The 17,255-nt window shown below is 38.4% G+C and overlaps 1 protein-coding gene and 1 long non-coding RNA gene across 2 annotated transcripts in view; one reads left to right on the plus strand and one right to left on the minus strand.

Annotated features, from left to right (window-relative positions):
* The window catches only part of LOC307164325, a 46,288-nt gene extending 45,322 nt beyond the window's left edge, over positions 1–966 (minus strand). Inside the window, exon 1 of the long non-coding RNA XR_013822261.1 lies at positions 774–966. This is a non-coding gene — a long non-coding RNA (uncharacterized lncRNA). The remainder of the gene's footprint in view (positions 1–773) is intronic.
* A 2,524-nt stretch (positions 967–3,490) lies between these two features.
* On the plus strand, positions 3,491–7,723 carry zic5 (zic family member 5 (odd-paired homolog, Drosophila)). Its single transcript, XM_079881036.1, has 2 exons — positions 3,491–4,710; positions 6,240–7,723. Exons 1-2 carry the CDS (start codon positions 3,654–3,656, stop codon positions 6,683–6,685), a joined length of 1,503 nt encoding a protein of 500 aa, XP_079737162.1. The 5' UTR covers positions 3,491–3,653; the 3' UTR covers positions 6,686–7,723.
* The last annotated feature ends 9,532 nt before the right edge of the window (positions 7,724–17,255 follow it).

Raw genomic sequence — 17,255 nt, forward strand, 5'->3', positions numbered from 1 at the left:
ATGGGAAACTAGGCAGACGTGTCGGCAATATATAGTAAGCTACATTATCGTCATTGCCATCAACATCTTTACATAGAAATACTTGGATTCATGTATTGGGTTAAAAAACGCACTTATTCGTTGCTGGCACCAACACTCTGTTATCTACTCTGAATAAAAATGTTCAAATTTTATTCCCTTTATAACAGAAACAGAAACTCTATATACGGTTTAAAAACACAGCAAATACAACAACAGTATAAATTTGAGACATTTGAGACATAGGCTAGGTATTACTAGGCATTAGGCTACTATCTTTTTTCCTACCACCATAAGCTCAGCCTATAAACCTAAATGTGCGCACACCGAGTATTCTGAGAATTTTAGCACATCAAAATGGCAATTAATGTATTTTAGCGAGATATGGTTACAATCTCGTGTCAAATAAGCACAATATGATTTACCCTTAATAAAAAATAGTGACGTCATGGACCGAGAGCCTAGCCTTTCCGATTGAATAAATCAGGGAATCTGCTTGATTTAAAATCAAGTTCAGTGGCGTATATGCCAGCTTTTTCTAGCCAATGTAGACTACCCTGTACACTCCCGGACAAAAACGAAACCGTCCAACTGAAGTTATCCAAGCACATGTGGATGGGGTTACTGCATTACGGATTCCAGGCCAATGTACTTAAGACACTCCATGGACCATTTCTGATCTAAGAAAAAGTCCTACACGTAACACCCCAGCGTTTATTTAAATGTTAGCATTCATTTAAAGGAGGTTTACTTACAATTTCATTGAACCTAAGTCCCAAGTCCGTTCCAACGCACAACGCACAACACACTTTGTCTTGTCTTTCCTCTCCTCCGAACGCTTTAAGCTGTAAATAATAGGGCGGAGGATGTATAAAACTTTGGGAATTCTGTGTGCCTCAGCTCAAAGCCATGCTGTTTTAACGTTATGTACCATTCTTCCAAGACTATTTCTACCCTCTCCACAGGAAACACAGGATCTGATCCAAGTTCAAAGTCACGTCTGCCGACCTCTCTAAGAAGTTCTTTATTTCTCCAGAAAACCACAAAAACCTTTCCCCTTTTCAATGGGCAGGGAGAAGAAGAAAGAGAAATTAGACTGAGTGCAGTCGGCCTGGAACACATAGCCGCAGTTTTTGTTCCTCTTTTCTCATGTAGCAAGGAAGGGAAAAAGTTCGAAAAGGCTAATACCAAACACACACACACACACACACACATAGAGAGAGAGACAGACAGACAGAGTACTGTGGAAACGACTTTGGTTTATTATTAAAAATACGTCATTTGCCGATCCTGATTTTTTCCTCTTATGTGAAAGCAGAAAATCCCAACTAACCTTTAAATTGCCATAGGCTCCCTGAGGATCATAACTCTGTTTACATGAAATATTGCTTTACATTAATGTGTCATGCTCTTAGACAAAGCGACAATTGGCATATTTTTTAACTTTGACATTATCAATATGGTGATGCGTTGTTGGTTATTTTTAGTGACCAAGGGTGTTTGACCTTCGACCCGTGGAGAACACATAAGCTACCCTTTGAACTTATTAAGAAACCCTTTCTGTTCAGAGGTTGTAAGACAAGTGCTGCCCTTCTCTCTCCTTTACGTCGTTTCATAAACAACAGCCAACGAAAATTCAGATTCACCCACAAGCTTTTTAAAAACATATGTATTATTTGTGAATTGGCGTCATTATTAACTTTTATTGGAACTGTACTCTGCAATTAATACGATTTTATTATTTTTCAAGACACTCTTGATTACGGTTTGTTCGTCCAACACAATTCAGAGGTAAATGTTGGGATGTCGTAAATCTCAATTAGAATGCATAGATTGTAATGCTTCTGTTATATTAACCGGCATATATTAACATCGTGGTTCCATTCACCCTAAATTAAGACCCTTGACAAAGCTGACAGGCATGATTACGCAGGAAATTTTGTGTTACTAAAATAATAAAATCTCATAAATAAATTTTTTTCAACGTTTGATGAATTTGAGTGAGCAGTTTTACACATATCTGACTAAAATATTGATATATTTCATATTTATTCAGGATGTTGAAATTATGTTTTAGTATTGTTAGAAAGACGTGACCTAACAATTGGTAAGTAGAATTGTTATTTTCCATTGTTAAGACAGTTGGGCCTGTTATTCCAGTTTAACCTTTTGCTGTACTTTGGTAATTAGTAAAAAAAAAAAAAAAAATGGAATATGGTAACAACTGCCCTGAAGCATTTTAAAAGATGTCTTTGAATTAAGTCATATTAAATCAATGGCATACACTTCCTGCTGAGTTCAACATGGACTTTAAAAGGGTGTGGACGTGCATTGTGACACACACATACAGCACACACAAACAAACATGAGATGAAATTGTGTGAATAGTAATACGGTTTTTTTTTTTTTTTTTTTTTTTTTAAACACTAAGAAAATAACTTTAAATTCAAAAGAAAACGTTTGTTTATAGAATCATGTCACAGAACGCTTTTTTGGAGAGATTATATTTTGTTTTATATATATATATATATATATATATATATATATATATATATATATATATATATATATATATATATAGAGCCTATATATAGTATGTCAAGGGGCGCTTTTTTTCTTCTGTATACTTTCTACATCGAAATCTATTACTGTCTGACAGCGCTCAGTGGACCGCAGATCTAGTGTTCACAAATGCGTTTTTTAACCACAGATAACTAAAATACACTGATTGCATTTTAATGTCATTTTTTATTTTTAAAATTGCTCATTTTGATTATATAAAATGACATTACTATAAACTCATCTGAACAAAGCAGGTTAAGAATTTCAAGAACGTAGTTTCTTGCAATTTCTGTTAAGGCGTAAAGCCTTTTTAATTCAGACACAAAAAAAGTTTATTGCTTTATGTATCTAATCATTTAGATTTACCTAGGCTATACATTGAAACACTTAAAAAAAACAAGTTTGGTACAGCGTATGTGTTTATGTCCAAATGTTTTGTTTGTTTGTTTGTGTGTTTGTTTGTTTGTTTTTTCCATTTTCCCCAGTTGATCTTTAATCTGTACATCTGTCAACGTAATAAAACGTAATATGATTTTTTTTCCGAATTAATGCTCGACATCGTTTTAAATATTATTTTTTATATATATAAACGGTGTGTGTGGTGTTTTTGCACAATATGCTCCAGCGTGTGTAGTGTCACTGTTTTGTGCAAAGAAAAAAACAACATCCTTCCACGTGTGTGTGTGTGTGTGTGTGTGTCTCGGTAAACAGATTTGCCTGTAAGTTTGTGAGCACAACTTTCTGGAGTGAACAGTGATGAAGAGAGTGAGGGGGCGGAACCCCGCTGAGCCTCTGCGCTGAAAGACAGCCAATCGCTTCGTTCTCTTAACTGCCAGTCACCGAAATCTGTCCAATACCCGCAGTGCCATTTCTAAACTCTATTCCCCACTGTGTCCTCCAACTGTTGTATGTTCTGCCAATCGCTTGAGGACAGAGTGGGAAAAGGAGCAAGCAGAGTTAGAGGCAGGACAAAAGAAGTTCTATAGACGGCCATATACATATATTTTAATGGTTTCAGAAGGCCCGTAGTTGGCGAAAACAATAGCGGTGAGCGTGGACATGACAGCGTAGTGATGGAGCCCCCTTTAAGCAAGAGGAATTCGGCGATAAGATTAGCGGATTTGGCATCGACTCAAGCCCTTCCTCATCAGAATATGACAGGCTTCCCGGGGATAGGGGGGCATCACCCGCACTCCCACCATGCCCACCTCCACCCTGGGGAGATGGGCAACGACCCCGGAGTGGCTCTCACTCCATTTGGACCCGAGCACATGGCACAGACCAATGCTCTCAAACTTAGTCCCTCTCAGCCTGTTCAAAGCCATCCCGAAGCCCAGACCGCGGCATCCTTCACGTCTTCTCAGACCACAGTTGGTTTCCCCGTGGCTCACCCCCACACAGGCTACACCACCAACAGGGACTTCATCCTCAGGAGAGAGCTCTCAGCCTCTGCTATGCATGCACTTGGCGACCAGCATAGTTCCGCCTCCTCCCCTCATCACCATGGCATGTTCATTTCCCCAACAGGTGCTTATGGGCACGCGGAAGGTGGTGCCCATCCACTTTTCTCTGGACTGCACGAGCAAGCGGCCCCAGGTGCCCACCACCACCATCACCACCACCATGCCCTCAATGGGCAGATGCGTCTGGGTCTACCGGGGGACATCTACGGCAGGCCAGAGCACTTCGGCCACAGGCCCGAGCACTATGGATCTTCTTCACTTCACAGCTACAACTCCATGAACTTAAATGTGAACCTCGCCACGGCTCCTCACGGAGCCACGGGGGCGTTTTTGCGGTACATGCGGCAGCCCATCAAGCAAGAGCTCATCTGCAAGTGGATTGACCAGGAACAGACGTCCAAGAAACCCTGCTCGAAAACTTACAGCACCATGCACGAGCTCGTCAACCATGTTACGGTGGAGCACGTCGGGGGACCGGAGCAGAGCAGTCACGTCTGCTTCTGGGAAGAGTGTCCGCGCGAGGGAAAGGCGTTTAAAGCCAAGTACAAACTGATCAATCACATTCGCGTGCACACGGGCGAGAAGCCGTTCCCGTGCCCCTTTCCCGGTTGTGGCAAAGTATTCGCGCGCTCAGAAAATCTCAAGATTCACAAGAGGACGCACACAGGTTAGTGAAAAGTTAAGAAATTCCTTGAAAGCAACTTTAGTCGTGTTCATAGGTGTCGCGTATTGAACGTGTTTGCGCTACTTGGCAGATAATCGAATTTTCTTTTTATGCTCAACGTTGGGAACAAAGTCACATTTTGTCCTCCCACTGCATGCTGAAATATCCCCCTTCGCACAGAACCGAGAGGTTAAATGGACTGTTTGTTTACAGTGCGTATTCGCCAAGCAAAAGTATCCCTTGGTGTTGTTTTGCGTCATGCACTTTGAAAATGCTGTGAGACCAACGTGCATATTGCTACTAGTACATATGGAAAAAAAGTACTCTACAGACACGTTGTTATGAGCAGACCAGTGTATTACGTAGGCTATTATTTTTTTCTAATGCATGCAATGTTATATTAAGGAGTGCAAAAACTCCAAGGTGAAGATATAGCTGCAGTTAAATTTAAATGCTATGTGTGTAAATACTAATAAGCAAATAAACAAATTGTTTTATTAGGCTGAAGGGAAAATAGTAACACGAAGTTTTCGGCACATTTGTGTCTCTTTTAAAGCCACAGGGAATTACAAACAGTGTGTGAATAGATCCATACTAATGTAAATATGGAGAATGTGCCAGCCATATGGCATTTACACATTTTGATTAACCAAACTATGTTGGCATCTATGCAGAGCGAGGAAGGCCTCTGCTTCTGGTGTTCCTCTCACCTGTATTCTCAGAAAATGCTACACGTGTGTGCTGTGCAGCTTATCTGTTGCTACATAGGCTATATGGAGAATATTTTAATAAATATAAAGCTCTTCCTCTACTCAGTGCAAATATGCTCTCACGTGAACATTATACACTGACAAGTTGTTATTGCCAGTTGTTAAGAAGTTGCAGGTATTGTTTAGGGTCTTTAATTATATCTACTGTATCATGTTATGCTCTCAACACGTGCTGACGTAAATTGTGCCCTGAATATTGTAGGCTAGCGTGTCAAACCCACCTAGAGTAGCCTACATTTATAATGGTTGTAACAATATGGTTTCTTGAATCAGCAATGAATGTTTGTAAAAAGTCACCTGTTGTATTTTTGTAATAAGGACTTCAATATAATACAAAGAATCAATACAACGTGTGATTTATTTGTGACATTATGCTATGATTTGGATATCTTGTAAAGCCGGGCCAGTTATTTTACTCCACACAATCTGATACATGTGGTGTGCCGAAATGTTTTATCAGTTGTCATATCCAGTAAAAACAATAAAAAAAATATTTCTTGAGAAGATTTGCCAAGCTTCAGTCAGAGAAAATAAGAGCATTTACAGAGTGGTTGCGTAAGTCATGTGGCCTGAACATTCCATATGTAACAGCAGAAAATAAGTACTGTGGGGTTACAGTGGTAATGTTGTGATTTTTCAAACTCTGTTTACTGAAAGAGTATATGGAACATTCATTAGGTCTTATTTTCTTGTAAACAAGAACATTTAAAAGATGTATGCGTGATTTCCATATCTAAATGCTCTGTTTTTCTCCTTTGCCAGGTGAGAAGCCGTTCAAATGCGAGTTTGATGGCTGTGACAGGAAATTCGCCAACAGCAGTGACAGGAAGAAGCACTCTCACGTCCACACGAGCGATAAGCCTTACTTCTGTAAAGTGAGGGGCTGTGACAAGTCGTACACACACCCGAGCTCTCTACGCAAACACATGAAGGTTCACTGCAAGTCTCCTCCGCCCCCTTCCGCCAACACGGGCTCCACTTACCATCCCTCGTCTACGACTATCGGTGATGCCCTCTCACCAAACTTGGATCCCCACAGGAACCGTTCGTCGAACCTTTCCCCTCAGGTGACCAACCTAAACGAATGGTACGTGTGCCAAGGGAGTGCTGGACCAAACAATCTACACACCCCCTCCAGCGATGTGCCAACGTCGGAATCCGACGACGAGGACTCTTTCAGACACACAGATCCAAGGGCAATGCTCTGATGTGAACAGCAAGGAATATACTCATTGTGAATGGTCCCCATTAACAAAAATAATAATACAAAATTCAAGTGTTGCAATTCGAAGAAGTGGAACACCTATGGATGTCAGTGGGTGAAAGATTTTGCCTCCCAGTTTGCCCTTAGGCCTAAAACATGCTCAGAGCATTGATGCAATTTATGTTTCATGTAATAATCGCATTTATAAGCATCTGTAATTTGCAACATGAAATATCAGACATGAAGGAAACATCGATTTAAAAAAAAAAAAAAAGATTTTACCTGACTTGACATAAAATGAATATGAGCTGAAATGATTTACAAATTAGGTTTTAGGTTGTTTTAGTAATACTACACCCCTTTGTTGCACATACATCTTTTATAGAGAATCATTCTACACATTAAATGTCTGAGGGGCAAAAATTGCAGTGACAATAATTTTGAGTTTTTGTATTTTGTCAGTGTCAAAAAAAAAAATGAATGGGTGGAGTCTTTGTTAAAGTTTATACAAGATCTGTGGTCAGGACGGTTTTTTGTGATATTTAAAATATTTAAACCTATATTTTATGCAAAATCAATGTAACTCTGATTAAGGAGTACTAAATATGTCCACTGAGACCCTAAATAATGTATCAATGACAGGCCTGTCCCTGACTGATTTGTAAATAGTATTTGGTATTGATGCTTGTGAATGTTTTCGTAGCGTCTCAACGAGTTTTGTACATTGTAATTTATTTGCTGGTATTAATGTTGGTCTGGAAGTACAGATACACCAAAGAATAATATAATTCTGGTGAAAAGAAGTGATGCTTTTTATCGTGTTCTGTAAAAAGGTCTTACTTGAATAGGCTGTATAATGTGAAGAATATTTCGCATGAACCGTGTAGTAACTCTTTCTGTTGAGGTGCATGATGGTGTTGATGGAAAAAAACGTAAGAAGGTCGTGAAGAAATGTGATGTTTGTGTATAGATATATGGAAAACTTGAATAAAAGGCAGGACGTGTAAATATGGTCTTTTCAATAAAAAAAGGCCTTGATTCATTCATTGATCATTGTGCGCATCTCTTTTAAAATTCGACAAACTAAACATTCAATGTGTAACAATATTTCATTTTCTGTAAAACTTGGGGCAGTCAAACTAACCAAACGTTCTACAATACATACTTTCTATACAATATACAAATATTCCCTAGCCATTCAATGTCCGTTCAAAAGGGAACCGTCACTTAACTAATAGTGAAAAGTAGAATAGCACAAAGCCATCAATACATGAATCATTCATGGGAATATAAGACATAAAAGCTGCCTGACAATAAGAAGAAAGTAGTATGGAGAATATGAAACAAAGTGCCCCGTCTTATTTCCTTCATTAAAACGCACAATCACACTTTCAAAGTGCCCCCTGTCCCAGACTATAGACTCAGAATTGACCAGCACAAGTCCTGCACCACTTCAAAGAGTTCCACATCAGAACGGAAGACTGCACGGTGCGTTAGGATTTCTATGGGTCCCATTTGAATATTTGTGGTAGAAAAACTACTAACTGCCGCTAAATGGTCAATCATCAAAGCAGAAACCTCTCCCACGAACCGTTTTGTCCCTTGAAATCAGCATATTCTTTCATTTGATATAAGCGCAGAAACAGACAAACAGGCATCTTGAACATTTCATATGGTGGGTGGAAATGCGCGTGAAGAAAAGTGTATCAAGAAGTTATAAGACTCTTCCTAAGAAAGTTTGATTTTTAATTTCGTGCTAATGAACATCACGTTAACCCCTGTGGAATAAAGCGCACAAGTCGGTGAGTCGTTTGAGATAGTAAATCTAGCGTTTTGTGTCAGTGAAACGCCCCATAAATAGTGTGAAGTTCAAGGGCACATCATAAAGCGTGTGTGTATTTACCGGACTCTGGAAAAAGGCCACTTCAATTGGAAACACTCTATTAAGATACAGTCGCACTGACCTTTAGTTTCATGCTACGTTAGAGCAGTCAATTCGCTCTTAATCAGAATCGCTCATATTTTTGTTCCTAAATCTTTGAAATCCCTCGCGCGCATTAATGTTTAATTCGGAAATAAGCGCGCGCTCTGTCCATCTTTTGTCCACGAACTATTATTTGCTCAAGGAAAGAATGATCGTCTATTTATTTAAAACAAGTGCCCTTTGAATAGTGCAAAATAAACACGGTGAAAAATAACCAAAGAGATAGTCCGGTCCGAGTGAAAAGGGGGGGACTTCATAAAAGCTGCAGCAGTCACAGCTGAATGGGAGACGCTTTGAAGTAGAACTTATTATCTGAGGAATACTTTTCGGTCGTCCTAACGACGCTATTGAATCGAAAAGCTACCCCCTTTGTCAGCGATTTGTTCTCCTTTAGTGCAATGCCCGTGGAAATCACTTACATGGTCTACCTTAACATGCAGCCTGCAAATCAGTAACTCCAAGAGTCAGACTCTCAGACGCCACTTTTCAAAAGACAAAGCAGAAGTCAGTGTGAAAACGCAGCGAGTTCTCTCCCGTTTTGCCTTTATTGGACAGAATGATCACATCAGAGGAGGCTGTTTACTACAGTCTAGTCAGATTTCACACCGTCAGCTTCTCATTATGCGTTTGACGAGGGTTCAAAGTACCCGAGTCATTGTGCACCCTGTTTTAAGCGATGCACCGAGAGCATGTGAAGCACTTGTAATGAAAAGAAAACATTACATTTTGCCGCAATTTCCCCATTAGAAAAATGCACTTCACACTTTATCTATTTGAACGTCGCACATATGTTCAACTCACACTGCCAGATTTCATCTACGAGCTTGCAAAGTCTCAGAGGTAAATTACGGCACTAATGGAATATTTGCCATAGTGTTTGAGGGTCTGGGGAGAGAGAGAGAGAAAGAGACAAGTGCATTAAGTAGGCTATTAAACAACACAAATATAATTCCAAAATTGTAGCCTACATGATCTTTATAATTTCTCTTTTGGTTTGGTCAACTTAGGGATAATTAAAACGGTACACTTGTCAACCGTAGAATGAATCAAGAATTAATCTATTTTCATCAGTAAAACGATTAGTGGTATTAATGTTAACTAAATTATAGGTACATTTTAATCAAATAAATATCATAAAAGAACATAACATTTTATTTGTAAAATTGTGTGACTTTATTAATAGATAGTTGTATTATTTAATCATAACTTTAAATCACGTTGAAGAATTGTTACATTCTTGCATAAAAAGCCTTCTTTTTTTCTTTTCTTTTTTTTTTCTTCTTTTTTTCAGTCGGTCTCTTTAAAGACAGTCACGGAAGAAGAAGAAAAAACATTTTAAAACAACCAAACTAAACTCTTCTCCTCTGAACTATTTCAAAATAAAAACAACTTAAAGTATGCGAGGTATTATAAACATCCGTTGAGTGTTTTACCACAGTATGCTTTGAAGACAAGAAAACTGGGCACATATTCATTCTCCAGGCACTCTGCCAAACTCTTCCAAGCACCCTACCTGCCTACTATCTTAAGTTTCCCGAATAAGTGAGAAAACACAATCCAGTTGCAGCTGCAGGGCTGCATGTTTCCTCCCTGCACTCCGAGACTGAACCTTAAAAACGGACACCAAAACTTTTGACTCATGGGCGAAAACTCATGGGGTGCGTATACAGTGAAACGTGAGTACATGTTTTATGAGCTCAACTCTGAAGGGAAAAAAATTCTGCATGCTTTTATCGTTGTGACTAACAGTCGTTTAGCGCACTTATTGATTAGGTGTCGTGTTTGTCCTTCGTGCATGCGTTTCAAGATGAGGCTGTTGAGAAAGTTTGCCGTCCCCGTCCCATTAAGTTAGAGGCCGGATGAGTAGTTGTTTGCTATTTGCTCTGAAAGCTCGAGCCCGACTCAGACAGCTGTGCGTTCACCTATTAGCCCCGATGTCTTTCCCAAAAGATTGCTTGAGTTAAACATCTGACAATGAGCGCTCAGGGGTGCCGCTCGCATGACCTCCACTCGCTTTTAATAGTTTCATAGGAACTTCATTAAATCAATTACTCCACGAGCACATCATAATTTATTTGAACTTATCTCTGAAAAGATTCTTTGCTAACACTTCCATGAACAAGTCATTAACAAACATTATAAAAAGCGTAACATATATCAGTAGCCTATGCAACTATAAAAATACATAGTGTTACCGATTTTGCAACCACATAATTCCACACAAACTAAAATTGTTTTTTATTTTATTTGTAATTTTGTTTTTAGTTTGTTTTATGTAGTGCAGTCCTATTTGGTTGCAGGACGTTTACTTTCACTGTTGGGATTAAAAGTTTTCTTCGACTCATTTATATTTTAAGAAGCTCTCGTAAAACTGAGTTTTTGAATTAGTGAGGAATACCTGCCCGGTATGACTATGGGAACATGTCTAGAGGGTCCGTTAAATCTAGAGAATAATTATAATAAAACTGTAAATAAAGATGAATTAGCAGACTGCAAAGGTTTGTTTAAAAATAATTGTCTATAATGCACGATTTGTGTCAGTAGGTTTATATATTTCTTAATAAATTATATTTCATAAGAAATGTTTAAGTAAACTTTTTAAAAAGAAAAAAATACTGGTTAATTAGTGATTGCCGTTATCATGTTAGATCTGCCTTTTTTCTCGGCAGCTTTGAGAGCAGAGAAGGACAGTGTATATAACATTATTTAAGTGTAGTGGTACATATTGTGGCCATATATCAACTACAAGATAAAAAAATCTCGATAAAATACGAGATTAAATTTGAATTTAAAACTCAACATATGCACCACATACCCTTTCATCGTTAACACATATGAATCAGCTTGACTGTCTGCATGAGACAACTGTCATAATATCTGGCCTCTCCACAACATCTGTGGGTCTCCAAACTTGGTGCTGGTCCAAATATGGATCCCCAGGATTGGGAGGCTTTCCAAGGCTCTTGGTGATGAGAGCAAGGTCGTCCACGGACATGTCCAAGAGCCAGAGCTCTACACCTGGTCCATTCAGCCTATGCAGCACATAAACCAAACCTCAGAGCCATGCGACCATTTCTCTGCTTGCCTTGTATTTGACAGGTCCTGTTTAAATGGTCCTAAACGCAGGTCTGAACTTCTAATAGAAAAAAAACACTTCATCCATGTGGCAAATGTTCAGAAGCTTTTTCAGGCCGTACCTTGACATAGGAAAGGATGTCATGTTTTATATAAAAGCAGTTTGATCTCTCTCTCTCTCTATAAATATATATATGCTACTTCACATATGTTTTGTTTACCAGTATTTTTAGTTGCTGTATACTTTACAAGACAAGTCAATTGAAACATTTACCAGTAACAGTTCTACCTGCCAGGCCATGAATAAGAGTTATTAAATCAAAAATATTCATAAGACAGAGAAAGTTCAAAGTCCTGCAATTGTGCATGACCTTTCAAAAAAACCAAAAAAAAAATAGGTCTTTTATCAGTCTGGTGGGATATCACAGGTCAAAAAGTACAATAAAATAAATATATTCATATTTGAAAATGTTTTATATACAATCATATTTGGCAGTGAAAACATTTTCTAAATGAAAAATAGGGAGATATTTTGGTGCACAAATAGTGTGCGTTCATGTGACATCATCTTTACAGCATTGGCTTCCCATTTTGATTTTACATCCTGTAGATGCTGATCCGTTCCACATCTGACGAACTACCATGAGCTGCACATCAGAGTCGTGCCTCTGAATACAGCATCTTTCATAGAGGAAAAGGTCAACATTCAGTGAGAGGAAATCATCCTGCACAGCTGGACAACCACAGTGCTGGATCATCTCAGAAAGAGAAAAGAAGAGAGAGCAAATACAAATATACAACCCTCAAGTGTAAGAAAAGGGATGAGGAAAAAGAAGAGAAGAACAGTTAAAGCCCTCAAAAAAGCCAGTCCATTTCGATGCAATTGACTTTACATTGCTATATTCTTTAAAACTCTGATGGTCAATATATAGCTCTTCTTTCCAGTGAAGACCTAATCTGTGTTTAATAAACCTGTAAACTCACCTATAGAATCCCCTGGACTACCCCTAGTGCGTCACCGGCCACCAGAACCTACCGCTGGCCTCACAAGGGTGGCTAGATGTTCTTAAACATCACAAGCCACTTTCACTGTTTCAAGCTGACCTTGGAATGGCCATTAGACATGGCTTTGAACTACTGGAACTATCTCTCATAGACCAGTGTCAAGGGTCCCCCTGAGTTGATAATGACTTGCTTTCATAACTGCTGTGACGTTTTGTGAAGGTGCGCTAGGCGTGCTCACAGGCCATATCTCCAGAATGCAATGCTTCCTTTCCCCCTCAGCAGGTGCGAATCTGAGCTGCATAGTCTGCGATTTTCAGTGCTGTGTTTGCGCATCCTGGAATAAGTATAGGCCCGGGCAAATGCATGTCCAGCCTTGATAAGCAATTTGGCTCACTACAGTGTCAACACGAACTACCACAGAATTACCACAGAATGGTCAGTGACTGTTTGATGTTTGGTTTAAACATCATTGGCACAGTTCAGAGATTAAGCAAATACATTATATTATGTGTATTTTTGGTATCACAAACCATATGCTACATTGCTTTGGCTGCTATTGTTTTCATTTGTAAATCTTAAAGTGCCTGCTGAACGAATCAACGTAATGCAATGAATAATGCAATTAAATTGACCAAAAACGCCATACTCACTAGAATAATAGAAATTTGGTTTTAGTTTTAATAGGATTTACACTGTCTAATGGCATAAATAAAACAGATTCTTTGAACGTTAATAGCAAATATCTATTCTGCCCTTGGTGGTTCAAATATCCACACTCATAGAAATCGTAAAGCGCTGTCAGGTCGCCTGAAGATATGTGTGTCTGTCTAATGTTAAAAGCTGAATCTTGCAGGCTGCTGAATGTCTTCATGTCATGTCAGTTCCTGTGGTTGGAAAAAGAGATAAATGAACACGCTCACTGTGCCCTTACATAGATGAGGGTTGATGAAACTGATGATAGGCTCGGGCTGCTGAAGAAGTGATCCCAGTGGAGACCTTACAGTGCTCTGTCCCACTCACAAGACAAATTATATAATTAGGCACGTGTCTTAGGGGATGGCCACCTTTGCCCCTTTCTTGACATCTTCAATGGTAAATGACAGCATATCTTGCTAAAATAACTGAGCAAATTCATCTTGGTGACACAAGTGGAATTCTCTTTACAGTTGTGTTAATTGTCTGGTTTTGAGAAATCCCATGAAAATGACGATATGCACTCAAGGGAAACATTACATTTGATTATAAAGATGATCATGATTCTTAGGCTGGCCTCTCTGAGAGATTTGCATGAATCAAAAGCAAAATATTTAAACAGTACAGTCGTTTGCATAAATAATAATGAATAAAATACAACATCATACAATTCATTTGGGAAGCATAAAATAGAAATGTCTTTTTGTCCAATTCAAAACTCGTATAAGTGTGCGTTTTAGGCATTGTTTTAAAGTTTGTTTAGCTCTTAATACGTTTGGGAATCGTCGCACTAAAACACGGGCGCTTTTGTCTTGTTCTGAAACCCACAATTCTTTATGAAGAATTGCCGTGCAACCAAACAGAAACGCCCTCGCAGACAGCTTCCTTTCATCACCTCGTGCTTATCACCGGCATTGTCAAAATGTTCGTTGCGGGCCGCGTGCTCTGCAAGGGGCTCCGATTGAAAAAGCAGAGCCCGGGCTCCTGCCTCGTCCAGGCAGGGTTAAGCCACCTCTCCAACCAGGCGGCCCCCAGCGGAACCCTCATTACTTTGGCTCCTGGAGCAGTCAGCTGTGCTGTGGTTCAGAGAAGAGAAGCTCCTTACCTGAGCATCACTGCTTACACACGCGCCTTCACCAACCTGATTTGACAGCTCACGCTCAACTACAGCCTGCTGAACATGGACATGTGATAAAAATACATTTCGTTTCGTTCCCTGTGAAATGTCACTGTCTTCCTTTTGCTGGGAGTATATGACAGCACTTACCTTGACTTGAGATAGCCTAGTTGCCAGGTTTTGTTTGTTTAAATCCACTTCTAGATATAATTTGGAGTGTTTATGCTGTCTGTATATTCAAATAAAGCTGCCATTTTTCAGCTTACAGGGCTTTGAGGTGTGAGGTTTCATTAAGTTTAAACCCCCATGTGGTTTCTCTTCTGTAGAGGCAACACTTTATATTATGCACACAGTGCTTTGTGGACACTGCGGTTATGTTACGTTGTGGAAACAGAAATTGATTTAGTAACCTACTTTTAAACATTTTTAATAATTATAGCATGATAAAATAATTATTTTAATAAACGTTTTTTGAAGGCTACAAATATTAATGTCAAAGCAATAAGCGTTTATAAAAGGAAGCCAACGCCATTAGCATTTATGATGTGAAATTCAACTTGAAGTGAGAAATGAAGTGAGGCTGTGTACTGCGCGAAGAAAAGGTAAAACGGGCATGATCAAATGATTCATGAGCCCCATATCCCACTTTACTCTGCCAGGTGTTCTTTACGCTGCCCGGAGTCCAGAATTAATTCAAAATAAATAAAGTGGCTTGTTTTTAAATAAAATGTATTCAATTAATATTCTAAATGATAAATTAAAGATAATTGTGTTAACTTCAAATCAGTCAAATTTTGCGCCGAAAACATTGTTTTATACTCATTATAGAGTAAAACCAGACTGTTATAGTGTGTTGAAAGGAACAATTCAGTATTTAAAATGACACTTATTTTGGGTAGAAGTTTTTTTTTTTCCTAATCGAATTAAATTTGTCACATCTCTCTCGAAGATATCAAATAGATACCTACGTTTTTAAATTGAAAATGTACACATTGTTAAGAGTACTTTTTCGTTAATATAGAAACAAATGTTTACGAAATACTGATTTAGATTAATTAAAAACTTTCCCATCTAACGTATTTCAATGAACTCAGACATATTTTTTTTTTTCTCTTGCAGTCGCGTTTCCAACTGGTCTTTTCTGACAAGCAAAACTTGTCAGAAACGACATGAATGAACTTGAAAAAATTAAGAAATTTTAAAATGTCGAAAAACTGCTTTTCTATGCGAAATTATGACTTTCAAATTTCGGTGCTTCTGCCTGGTGCTTCTTTTATAGAAAATGACCATTTCTAGGTTTGGAAGGTTCTCGCCCTGTTTTTGTTTAGTAGTTATCTAGAAAAACTCTCTCAGGTTTTTTTGGGCTATAATTCAGAAATTCGATCCCTGTAATTCCACTATAAAGCATAAAGCATCAGTCATAAATTAATTTATACATTCATTCATGTTTACTAAATACAAAAGAGCATTAAATCATTTCCCATTCCAAGCAAGTTCAACCAATTAAATGTATTTAATTCAAAGGCAGAAATGTGTCGGCTGCCCTGTCTTTAAACAGCGGTATTCACTCTTCACAAAGTTCTGGGTCTATAGGACAAACATGTTTAATTGGATTAGCAGAGATGATGTCATAAACTACAATTAAGAGCTTGACTGTGCAAACACAGGCACGCGCTGAACGTGTTAAGACACAAGCATATGAAAATTACTGTAAATCATTTTTATATACGAACAAGGTTTATAAGCTTTTTGACAATTTATTTCTTTTTTTTAAAAAGTCCTAGCATTTACAAAATAACAGATCAGTGCCTAGTACTCAAAAAGAGATAATTATAACATTTAACAGATTAATTCAAATTAATTTTGGAGAGAATAATTCAGTCTGCAAATCATTAGAGACACTAAACACAGATAATGTTTATATGTCCCATAGGACCCATTGTCCTCCCTATAGTGTCTACAGTCTTTCTAATATAATCCATAATTAACTTTGTTAGGCTAATGTTCTGATATGGGATCAAACCCAGATCAACAATTTCTTTATAATTTGTTTAAAACACTTTTCAACAAAACATGATCAAACATGTTCCGCTGTTTCATTTATATTCATGTCTGTGAGTTAAAGTGATTTTTTCAGTAGCCTATCACGCCTAATGTTTGTTAATGTTATGTTTAAAGTTTCCCGCCTTATATATATATATATAAATAAAGAAAAAAACTATTTAGGAGAGAGAATGTAAATATTTAGGTGTTTCTAATGGCTTGTTTTAAGAATGTGGACACGGAAAGTTCCCTGTGTCAAGGGAAGGTGATAAACCAGCGGCTCGCGCTCCCATGACTCAATACCTGACAATTATGTGAACTGGAAAAGATGTGAGCCTGTGTAGGTGGTTATAGGGTCACTCCAAGATACCCAAAGGATAGAAACCTCTTTAAATTAAATAATCAGCCTGATATCATGAAAATGCGTCTCTGTAGCACGCATTGTGTTAATTCATACGCGAAAATGAGTTTTTACGTGCATAATACGGAGTTTTCGCGTGAGATAGCGTTGGTAATACACACGCACCCCACACCACTAATCAAACGTATAATACACACGCACCCCACACCACTACTAAACCTACCCATGCGTATCCTTTGCCCGTAAAAACTCATTTTCGCATATAAATGTCACTATAAACACAATGCGTGCTTTAG

This window comes from Squalius cephalus, assembly GCF_949319135.1.
Source record: "Squalius cephalus genome assembly, chromosome: 9".
Lineage (NCBI taxonomy): Eukaryota > Metazoa > Chordata > Actinopteri > Cypriniformes > Leuciscidae > Squalius > Squalius cephalus.